Source organism: Pituophis catenifer, unplaced genomic scaffold, assembly GCF_029215685.1.
Source record: "Pituophis catenifer annectens isolate HBS135680 unplaced genomic scaffold, rPitCat1.0.hap2 SCAF_1, whole genome shotgun sequence".
NCBI lineage: Eukaryota > Metazoa > Chordata > Lepidosauria > Squamata > Colubridae > Pituophis > Pituophis catenifer.
In genome coordinates this window covers 66875950-66888276 of record NW_027256881.1, presented here as the reverse complement: position 1 = coordinate 66888276, position 12327 = coordinate 66875950, and the positions used below count along the sequence as shown (strand labels likewise).

The 12327-nt window shown below is 36.8% G+C and overlaps 1 protein-coding gene across 1 annotated transcript in view; it reads left to right on the top strand.

The window, feature by feature from the left end:
* WDR64 (WD repeat domain 64) overlaps positions 1-8287 on the top strand; it is a 59694-nt gene extending 51407 nt beyond the window's left edge. Inside the window, exons 26-30 of the mRNA XM_070950648.1 lie at positions 477-665; positions 2613-2712; positions 3524-3604; positions 6622-6714; positions 8183-8287. Coding sequence (XP_070806749.1) covers positions 477-665; positions 2613-2712; positions 3524-3604; positions 6622-6714; positions 8183-8287 — 568 coding nt within the window. The remainder of the gene's footprint in view (positions 1-476; positions 666-2612; positions 2713-3523; positions 3605-6621; positions 6715-8182) is intronic.
* The last annotated feature ends 4040 nt before the right edge of the window (positions 8288-12327 follow it).

Below are 12327 nucleotides of genomic sequence, written 5' to 3'. Positions count from 1 at the left end.
CCATGCATCCTATTAATGGGGCTTGGGACTCTGAGAATTTGGCAATGCTGGCCTCTCCTGATGGCAAGTTAGCTACCACCATAAAAAGATGGCCACTAGTGAAAGATGGCTAAAATATATTTTTTTAAAAAAAGAACAAGAAGAAGACAAAGGGAAAATGTTTAGGTCAGGTCTTACTTAGAGTTGGTGTTCCAGGCAAGCATATCCCATAATCTTTTTCTCTGAGCCAATTGTTACCAAAGGGTAGCTGATGAAACATTACAGTTGCCATCTTGGCAATTACATATATTGACCTGAATTGTCAACTATTAATGTATTGCCTGAAAGGTACTCCGTTAAAAATTATTATAATGCCGACTGTACTTGATTAGTATTTTTCATAATATTATTTGAAGCCTCTCCATATCATTGCCGCCAATCTCTTTTTATACTGACAATATTTTAAAAAATATTTCTTGGTTGGATTTCTTTAATAGACTTTGGCATTCAATTCGTGGAGTCTACTTTGGCTATTTTGGACAGCGCAGAGTGTTTGAAATTACTGAATCTTCCGATATAATTTTGCCCTGTGATGTAAATGAAATTCCATTCACAATAAAAGAAGAATCCAAGTTTATGGATAAAAAGCAGAAGTTTGAATACCCTCTGTTTTTTGACAGGGAAAGGTGAGATTGCACATCTGCTTTGCTAAAAGTATTTAGCACACTTTCAAATCAGAAGTAATGGACATAAGAGGTTCATTTAGTATTATGATTAACTAGACAGCCCATGACCTGTTGAATCATCCTTTCCACATATAATAAGGCTGGCACCATTTCCTCCTCCCCTACTTTCTAACCTTTAGCATAGCCCTAGTGAACCTTCCTCTTCTTCCTCGGCTGACCCACAGAATTGCTTGCCCCTTTGTGGCAGAAGGGGAAACAAAGGAAACCATAGACCATGAAGAAGACTGCTACGCTGCTCTCCATTCTGGTATATTCCCAAGAACCATTAAGAACCATTCTTAATTGCCATTAAGAAATTTCAAATTTTGGATTCAGTTCCACATTGTCATTCATCCATTGTGCCATGACAATCATGTGACCAATGCTGACCACAGCAGCACAGAGGCAAAATTTGAATCCAACAGGAGTAAGAGGTGCTAGATTTAATTTAGTCCTATGGTGTACCATGATGTACCAACAGAAAATTATAAACAGGAGAAATTTAATAGTATATACCGTGTTTCCCCGAAAATAAGGCCCTGTCTTATATTTTTTGGAACCCCAAAATAAGCGCTTGGCCTTATTTTTGGGCAGGTCTTATTATTTTGGGGCGCATGGAGGAAACAATGGAAATGGTGGGGACCAGCTATGCATGCATTTAAATATTTTAGGGGAGGGATTAGTTTTGGGGCAGGGGCTTATTTTAGTGCATGTGCTCAAAAGCCCAATTGGGCTTATTATCAAGGGATGTCTTATTTTAGGGGAAACGGTAGATTCTGCACCAGTTGTACTGTATTTCACACAATCATATTTGTATAAGGAGTGGCACATAATGTCAGCTAATTGAGTTTCTGTTAAATTTTTGATGGTCCTTTTATATTAATGCTGTTAATAGGATCCTTAATTTTTCCCAGAAATGTCCTCATCATTGATCCATTCCTCTACAATAAATCAGGAATTGTTTTGTCTCAACTACCTGAATCTTTTATTTACATCTGTGGTAATCACTAATTGCCTCTCCTTTTTAGCTTGGTTTTTCTGTTTCATTGTTAGGAGCCACATAATGGGAAACATCATTTTTTTCTCACTGTGATGTCAGGCAGCAAATAGGATTTACAGTCTGGCAGCAATTAGCTAATGATGAAAATATTTATCTTCCATCAGTCTCTTCCTATTCTAATCTATTCATTTTTGAAGTATTGTTTGCCTGTCAATAAAATTATCTCCAATAGTTTCTGCCCACCCAGTACATTTCAGAACAGAGACTGTGCTTCAGGTCCATTAAACACTGTCACTTTGTGGGACCATGGAAACATGCCTTCTGTTGCTGCTCCCACCCTCTGGAACAGTATATCACACACACCCATATAAGGAAGAGACCCTCTCTCCTGGGGTTCCGGAAACCTTTGAAAACCTGGCCTGGATCCCAGGTCTGGGTTGGTGTTTCATGATTTCTGTAAGGCTCCTGCTTTGTTTTATTGGATCATTTTAGTCTACTAGTCTGTCTGTCCAATTTAATAGTTTTAAATATTTTTTTATAGTTTTGTGTGCCACCCAGAGTCCACTGGAGGTGGGCAATCAGTAAATAAATGTTATTTCTTAAAGAAGTGTACTCAATGCCAGAGTCTTGCCTGGGTTTATTTCTGATTTAAAGCAATCTCACAAATACATAATCAGAATAAATAGCCATTGTATTCAATGAATATTATTCTTCAATAATTGTATTCCAACGGGGCTTATGCCTAAGCAAATTGCAGCATTAAACTAGCAGAGTAACACTATTTTGTTTTCCTGGTGACCATATTAGAATTGAGATTAATGGTATTCATCACAGTCATAATTATGAAACTGAATGCTTCCTTTGTTTTGCAAGTAACATATTGCTTCTCAATTATACCTTTTTAATAGATGGAAGACTATGACCAAGTCATCTTTAACCTTGAAAAAGCCTAGCCGACATGAAGTTGATCTGGATTTTAAGTTTTTCAAGTCCCTGGCTTCTCCCAAGGTGCTAACTGTTGAAACTTTATTTTACCTTACTGCAGTGTTTCTCAATCTCAGCAGTTTTCAGATGTATAGAGTTCAACTCCTGGCTGAGAAATTCTTGGAGTTGAAGTCCACACATCTTAAAGGTGCTAAGGTTAAGAAGCAGTGTCTTATTGGAATGGTTACTGGATTTTATTGGATTTTGGATCATGCTAAGCAAGACAGTAAGAAAGACTTGGGTTTGGCTAGACAAGCTTTTGGGTTTTTCCAACTGTGTAATATGAAATTTGAGAACTATCATTCTGTCAGCTTATGACTCAAATTATAATAAGCAATGCTTAAACTTCATACTTTCGAACTATTTAAGAAAAATGTATGCCTTACATTGTATAAGTACTATACAATGTATAGTACTATACAATGAAAGTAGCACTAACATTCCTTTATTTGTTCAAACAAACCTATGTTGAAATAATGAAACAAAGAAGAATATTGCTGTTGTGAAATTCCTTGAATTGAACTCAACTTTTGATGACTTTATAGACACTAGAGAGTTTGTTTGTTTGTTTTTTGGTTTTTTTGGGGTTTTTTTTGTAACAGTAGAAATGGTATACCTTGCCATCTTCTGGAGATTCTTGTACTTCCCAGTCTAGTCTGCAAGTCAGAACTATATCTAGCCACTATTATTTTCACTAAAGAAGCTGTACTTCAATGAAACAGGAACTGAGTTCAACTTAAGGCAGAGTTTAGAAATAAAAATTAATATATTAAATACAATACAACTGAGAGACAAATATTTTTGGAACTCAAATTATATTATTTTAATATTACAGGTCAATAAAACCCCTTTGGAAAGTTTCAAATCAGTAAACAAAGAAGCTGGTATTGTATTTGGAGCTATACCAATCTATAGGGTGAGTTTAAAGTAAACTGCTTAAATGGAAGCTTCATAAAGACAAGAACATTAAAATTCAGCTATTCTGAAAGTTATTCTTTGTGAATTTGCCAGTATTTATTTATAAAATATTTGTAAAGTACTTGGTAACATTTTCTTGAACTATTAATAGTGTTGACCTATGATATTATATTTTTCCTTCCTAATATAGAATGAAAGGTTTTATCAGGTGGGGTTCAAATCACCCATCATCATTAATAAGATCTAACTTTGTATAAGACATTGCATATTTGGATGGACAATAAATATCTATACTGTATACTGTAACTGCCATAATGATTGTCTTTACCAAATCATCTGAATTAAATTTACAGAATAATCATGAATATTTTTTCTCAGAAGTAAGTTTCACTCAGAATATATACATATAACCAGAAGTTCCACTGAATTCTGAGGAGACTTGTGAAATACTATGATGTGAAAGGCAGATTTCTTTAAAATGAAATCAGTTTTACATCTTAGTTTAAGCCATGTCATCTTATTGCTTTCTATACTTCCTTCCCTTTTGGAGCGCTTTTTCAGGAGACTTGATTGTCCTATAATAACAAGCTGAATTTTTAGAAAAGAAAAACCATGATATTTGCTTTTAGGAGAAAGTCAGTAACTTCCCAGTTGAAAACTTCAATATGGATATTGGTTTGGGTCCAGAATAGCTCTTCCGCAATTCTGGAAAAGAAATCTCTTTCTCTGCTCCTATGTCCTGCAAAATTATAGAACTCCAGAACAAATTTTCAGAGAGTAGAGCATGGAAGTAGGTTGGAGACCATCAACTACATCCCATTCTAAAAATGGGAGCATTCCAGGAAGAAATGCTTACAGTATTGTTCACATCAAATGTATAAATGTAAATGCAACAATTACTGAAATATTATATGTGAAATATCTCCTTGTTTCTCACTAGAACTATCATTCACCACCATGGAGCAGTGGTGGAATTCAATTTTTTTTACTACCGTTTCTGTGGGCATGGCTTGGTGGGTGTGGTGTGGCTTGGTGGGCGTGGCAGGGGAAGGATGCTGCAAAATCTCCATTCCCACCCCACTCTGGGGACAGCCAGAGGTGGTATTTGCCGGCTCTCCAAACTACTCAAAATTTCCGCTATCGGTTTTCCAGAACCTGTCAGAGCCTGCTGAATGCTGATGCTTAGGTGCATTACAATTTCTTGACACCTTTTAAAGGAGCTTTGCAAACTCCATCAAAGGTTGTTAGAGCAATAGGTAGTGAACCTCTGGTGTGATTAATAGGTGAAAATGAATAATTAAGGGAGTATAGTAGCTTAAAATACAGATCAGAATAAAATTGCTTCCTTGCTCTTTAAAAGTAATAAATGCTGTTTTATTAAGCACAGAAAAAAATACCATATAAGCCATAGTGTTTTGCAGCAAAAGACAATTCTTTGTGTAACAGGCAAATATTGAATGGATATTTCAATAATGGATATTAGTCTGCAGCCTAAAAGTCTTCCTGCATGAATCCTGGCTTAGATATCTAACCTCAGTGCAATATAACCGCATAAAAGCATAGTTTCACTAGCAGAAAGCCATAAAAAAGCCAGTCAAGCTAAACTCCTGCAAGTACATGGATGAACGTTTCATGGCCGTAGTCGTTTTCTGACTTTCCAGTTTAGACTGCAGCCCTAGCACCTGAATCTCCTGGTAGTTAGTCACTGACAAAGTACAGAGTAGTTCTAACTCAGCATACCTTTGGAGGAATGAGACCAAGTCAGAGCTGGGTGATTTCAAATAGCATGAATTAAATTTGCTCCTGGAAAAAAAAAAAGAGCACAGGATTAAGTTACAAATATGGGTAATTGAAAAATGCTGTAAATAAACAACATCAAAACAGAATTACCAATTGTATATCCTTTCCACTAATGACAGTATAATTGATAGTTTTATAGAAAAGGAAGGCAAAAGAAAAACCCTACACTGTTTATAGCATCTTGAACACCCATGACATAAGAATACGGGAAATTAAACTTTACTGGATGATAGGCAAATGTACAATTAATCAAAAGATAAAGAAGCAACTCCAACATATCATTTTACATATAGTAACAGCAGCACAAATTGTTTATGCCCAATGTTGGAAACTTGAAAATATACCAGCCAACGAGAGGATTATTCATAAGATCTGAAGTTTCTAAGGAGTTGCATACCATCATCTGTCTTGAGTTTGCAAAAGATTCTCCGGGTTTTTCCCCCCCAAAAGATCCATGTTTATGACAGACACGTGGGCATTTTATATTTTTGAGCAGGGGAGGGGGAGAGAGTTGAGGTCCATTTAGAACTGATTTTTTTAAACTATATAAATGTGACAAACAGGTCATTCAAAAAGCAAAAAAGAAAACCGCATGGAAGATTTTTAAGTCAAAGTAAACAGTTTGCCTCTGGCTAAGGATAGTTGATAATGTGAATGTTTGGTTTATAAAAAAAAACAACATACTAATTGTGTATGTAAATTCTAAAACTAAGAACCTTTTCTGAAGATAACTTGGATGCCAATTCCAATATAAATCTTTCCCCAGTCATTTTTTTTTTAATTTGATTTATATGCCGCCCTTCTCCGGAGACTCAGGGCGGCTTACAATGCGTTAAGCAATAGCCTTCATACTTTTGTATATTTATACAAAGTCAGCTTATTGCCCCCACAAACTGGGTCCTCATTTCACCTACCTTAGAAAGGATGGAAGGCTGAGTCAACCTTGAGCCTTGGAGAGATTCGAACCAGCAGTAAATTGCAGGCAGCTGTGTTAATAACAGGGTGCGTAACCACTGTACTATCAAGGCTCAAGTCATATTCGAAACAGGCACACTACTGATGGTTGTAAGTGTGAATGTGGTAAACATTGAAAAGCCTCTTATAAAGATGATTTCAAGACCCCAGTTAATAGATTCTTTTTCCTTGTCCATGTTCCTTCATAAATTATTGCAGTTGTTCACATAATTCTTGATTTTTCTGAATTACTTGAAAAAGGTTGTAACACCTCCAAAGCTGAAAATAGCTTCTGCTGATCAAGATAGTTCTTTTGAAAATATGGCCAAGAGAAGTCGACTTATTCAAAATTCCGTGAGTTAACTATTTCTTCTTCTATACATGTTAAGTATATGAATGTGAGCTACTCAACTATGCTCAAAAAGCACCAAGGACTCCACAGTTCAACCCAACCTAAAAATATAATCTCATCTACTGGAAGTAGATAAACTGCTTGCAGATATGAAGGCTATTATTTTTCACTTGTTTTTTAATCTATTGGGTTTTTTTTTTAATTGCCAGATTTTGGTTGGAGACAACAAAAATTCAATTTAGGTTATATTTCTTTAAAATATGATACATCCGCATAGCAATCAATAAAGAAACCAAAAAGAACTCCACTATATGGGATATATCCACATAATACCAAAACCTTTCATTCTGGGACAAAATAAATGCAAGCAAATGGATTATAATAATTAAGTTTCAGAAACAGTTTTAGTAGTCTAAGTAGCTGCCCTACATTGGAAAATAGGGGAAATGCAAATCTGTTGATGCTCTTATCATTTTCAGGATTTTTCATTGTCATCAAACATGGGGTCAGGTTAGACATCAAAAACCTGATTCTGAGATTTTAATCTTACCAAATAATCAATTTCAAAAAATGGGGCTTGGTCATTATGGCTCTATCCTGCTGGCCTTTAAAATATGAAAAGGGTTGGTCTTATACACATATAAGACGTTGAGAAAAGATACACAGACCTAGCACTCAGTTGTATTCATTTCTGTCTAGATATGACACACAAAAACTATGAAATTCTTAAACTGAACTTTTGAATGTCATTTTCAAATGGATGTGTCCAATAATTCAAAAATTCAGAGAAGACTATAACTAGGGAAATTAATAATTGGGAATGGAGGCTTACAACAAATTCTAAACAATGTTGTGTTTCTTTTATTGGGTCAAACTAGACAGATTGAGAATAGTTTAATGAAAAGAAGGACTAGGGGTGACATGATAGCAGTGTTCCAATATCTAAGGTGCTGTCACAAAGAAGACAGCATCAACCTATTCTCCAAAGCACCTGAAGGCAGAACAAGAAGCAATGGATCGAAACTAATCAAGAGGAGAAGCAACCTAGAACTAAGGAGAAATTTCCTGACAGTTAGAACAATTAGTCAGTGGAATGATTTGCTTCTAGAAGTTGTGGGTGCTCCAGCATTGGAGGTTTTTAAGAAAAGATTGGACAACCATTTGTCTGAAATGGTATAGGGTTTCTAGCTTGAGCAGGGGGTTGGAATAGAAGACCTCCAAGATCCCTTCCAAGTCTATTATTCTGTTAATCCTGGGATCAACACATATTTGGGAAGCTGAAGTAGCAGCACTACTTTATATCAATTTAGATTAACAAACAGATTTCCTAGTTAAATAAAAGTTTGCATTTGCTGTCATTAACCTTGAAATTTAATAACTCATACAAAGAGAACAGTGTTGTATGTTTACCCTGAGCAACGAGTTAGCTGGCATTCAGTCTGATATAAACAACATTGCTTTTTTTTACAGACATCACATTTATCACACTCTCGAAAAGGTGTAAAACTCAGTGAGATGCCACTGATGTCCGATCATTCCTCCCCATTGCTCCCAGTACAACTCCGAAAATTGTGAAGCAGTAAGAAGTGTTGCAATGAACAAAGGTGAAAATAAAAAAGACTGGCAACCAAACATATACACATCAGTGGTGAAATGTAAAATTTGTTACTACTGGTTCTGTGGGTGTGGCTTGGTGGGGGGTGATGTGACTGGGTGGGCGTGGCCAACTTTTTTTTTTTACTTTTAAAAGCATTTTTTCTACAACCCCTTCGGCTGAAGAAGTTGTTAAAAAAATGCTTTTAAAAGCCTCTGACGATCCCTGCTGAGTTGCCTGATCATCAGAGGCTTTTTTTTCTTTTAAAAACATTTTTTTCTACAACCTCTTCGGCCGAAGAGGTTCTTTAAAAAAAATGCTTTTAAAAGCCTCTGATGATCAGGCAACTCAGCTGGGAACTTCAGAGGCTTTTAAAAGCATTTTTTCTGTAACCTCTTCGGCCGATCGCGCACAAAGCACGTGCGCGAAGAGAATCTGTGGTAACACCGGTTGGAACCCACTTCCTGCTTCTGACCATTTTTCACACTTTGACCATTGCAGCATCCCTATGGTCACATGATCAAAATTCAAATGCTTGGCAACTGACTCATATTTATCCTGGGGTCCTGGGGTCAAGTGATCCTCTTTTGTGACTTTCTGAGAAGCAAAGTCAATGGGGAAGCCAGATTCACTTTACAACCATGTTACTAATGTAACAATGGCAGTTATTCACTTAACAAATGTGGCAAGAAAGGTCATAAAATGGTGCAAAACTCACTTAACAAATGTCTCAGCAACAGAAGTTCTTAGCAACAGAAATTTGGGGCTCAATTGTGTTTGTAAGTTGAAGACTACCTGCATTTAGAAATGGTCTCAGATTGTTTTATGAGCTTTGTGGATTGTATCATTATCAGCTGATAAGCCTGTATGGAAGAATAATATTAAAACATTTGGCAATACTGCTATATTTTGTGAAAGACTAAAGTACAACAACTAACCCAGTTCAGCTGTATGGGATAGAACTGTTTTCAGATGCCTTCTTAGGAGATTCACAAACAGACTTGCAAGTTTCCTGAAAGCAGAAACACATTTTGTTTTAATCCAAGTATGGAATCAAGGATCCAGTGGCCAGAACCAAGCTGCAGAAATTCAGAGGGTCAAAATGACACTGCAGCAACACCTTGAGTGTTAACTTTGTAGGCAGCAATTTGACTAAAAATATGTAAATGATGCTCCTAATAGTACAGAAACAGCAGGTGATATATTAAAACTATTCTTTCTTTCTTTGAACTAACATGTTTGCCTACTTTCCAATTGCTGTTTGATTCATTGCTCTTTTTATCTCAGTGATAATGAAGAGATAACTGTGAATATATTTTTGTCCCTAGGATAGGTGTGCTACTGACACTTCCAAAAAAAAGAAATCATTTTGCAAGAAATGACAGTAACGTACAAATTGCTCACAGGCAAATAATAAGAAAAAAAATATTCCTCACAAGAACTGTGTGTTCAATAAAATATACTGTACAAAGCATTAAACTCTTTAAAAATTGTTCACCTTTAAGCCTAATTCATAGCTGCAAAGCTTATTGAGTAGACAGTAAATTTAAATTAACAGGCTGCACAATGTGTAATATTATTTTCGGAGTAAGATGGAAATTAGTTTCAGAATGACTGTATGACTCATTTGCAAGGAGAAAAATACTTAGGTTCAGAGTAAATGCATGCAAGCATTCTCTCTAGAACATATCAACCGTTTGATTTATTAATATGGTAACTGTTATGTTGCAGTACCTTAAATTTGGGGGAAAGTGTTTGGAAAGGCAGCAAAGCATTTTTTAAAGGATTTTTTTTTTCTTGTAACTGAAATAGCCCTACCATAAGGCAGAATTTAAACTTAATCACTAAATGAAAGACATTAATTGGGTCTGAGTTACAACTCTCTACTTTTTTTTCTGTGTGAATAACGCATCTTTCAGCTTCATTATATGACCCTAGATGACCTCATTATATGAAGAGGGAAAAATCCCTCTTTATTTTTATCACACCAGGAATAAGTAGTAGCATAGTGTCATCTTTTACTCATTTTGTTTTTTTCAAACCTAAGAAATCATTAAAACTTTTTTTGTATTGCATTCTTGCCCCCTAACTCTTTTATTTCTTCATCCTGCAGGTTTTTCCAGGTACAAAATCCTTTTGGAAATCCATGCAATTCATATTTAAAGTTGTGCACATATATAACCCAAGTTTAACCTTTTTAAAAAAACAGTCCTAGGCCTGGAAATCCTGTTAGTGCTAACCTAAAACCTCTTCATTCCAATCATAGTTATATGAATTCCTCATGTATATCAGTAAAAGATATTGGAAAAATGTGCAGAAAGATTAAGAATGAGAAAGTTTAAAAGAAAGATGAAAGGAATTTGGATATTGTTATAAAGAGTACCATAAACCACAAGAAAAATAAAACAATGTAAGTAGATCAGTGGTGGGTTGCTACCGCTAGCGGATCGGGCGATCCGCTAGCGGTTCGCCCGATCCGCTAGCGGTGGTAGCAGGAAGCTCCGCCCACTGCACAAGCGAAACGGTAGCAATGGGATTTGGAACCCGTCCCTGAAGATGATCCTGGACTAAGTAAAGACTTCCATTGAAGCGATAGTGTAAAGAAATTCACATTCTTTGGCATATGCTTCACTAGTTGCTGGATAAGAATGTTGGCAAGGTTGAGGAAGACAGAAGGGGTAGAGAAAAACTAAATTGGATGGGCAGAATTAAAGATATTATTGGGCTCTCCTTTAAAGAATTATTGGGTTGTTGCTACAAATACATTAGCATGACATCTGTGCATTTATTGGGAATCAATCGGGAGTCAATGGCCTTTATCCAATTAACCAATTTAGGCACCCAGATTTTCTGGATCCTGGAGCTTGCCAAGAGGTTTGTAGATTTAATAGGTAGAAGGGTGCTTATTTATAAGATTCATTCATCTATTGTACTGCCTCGATGAAAGTAGACTCTAGGTGGCACACTGATACTAAAGACTGAAAGCTCACAAAATGACAGTACTGATAAAATAACAATCAGGTTAATATATCCCTCCATCGTTCCACGACATCTTTTCCACAACTTGCTAAATGAATGTTTCTTTGCTGAATTAATCCAACTGCCAACATTCACCCATCATGACAAGCCATAAACTAAGCTAGGTTCCAGCCATACCGACCTATTAACGCGACAACTGCATTTAATTTATCGTTCTAACCGAACGCGTATATACCCCAACGGAAAACACAACTCCAGTAACAACAAACTTTTATTAACAAACGCGCCTTAACTTTAAAAGACAAAATCGCGCAAAGCGAAACGCGTGGACTACAACCCCCAAGATGCAGAGCGGTGAGCACCAAGGGAAGGCTCGGTGAAGAACTCCTTCGGCCGCGCGGCATGCTGGTCGTTGTAGTCTACACGGGTTCCTCGACTTTCCCTCGTTCTCGCGAGGAGGGCGGGGTCGAGGTGGGGCTTGGGAAGCGCGCGCGGGTTGAAAGCTTCGCGCGCTGGGTTGGTTTTGCCGAATGGGCAAAAGTGTCTGTCGCCGGGTGACGGTTCGGCACTGCCTCGATCCCAGCAGTTGCGCTCCTGCATCAGGTACTGGGGGAGGCGGGAGGGGCACCACATTTTTGGGTTTCCCAACTTCAGCAGCTGGACGAGATAGTGTCTTTACATTAAAAGGAAAGTGAGATCGTCTCCCGGGATATTTCCGACCCAAACGATTGTAGAGGTTATGCGTAGGGCACACTGCCTGTGTTTTAGTAAAACACACACACACACACACGTTGCGGCTTTGTCTCCTTCGCCAATTGAATGCAAAGTGATTAAGCGCGGGTTGTCCTTTAAATTCAATGGCGCGAGTAAGAATGTTGCTGGAGGGGAAAAAAAGAAAAGAAAACTTTGGAATCTTTTTATCTAGTGATCTAAGGTCTTTATTAAATTTTCCTCTTAGGTTTTCTTACTGCTTTTTTTTTTTTTGATTGTTTTAAATGTTTTAACCTGTAAAAATGAAGTGTTTTAATACTGTGTGTGACCA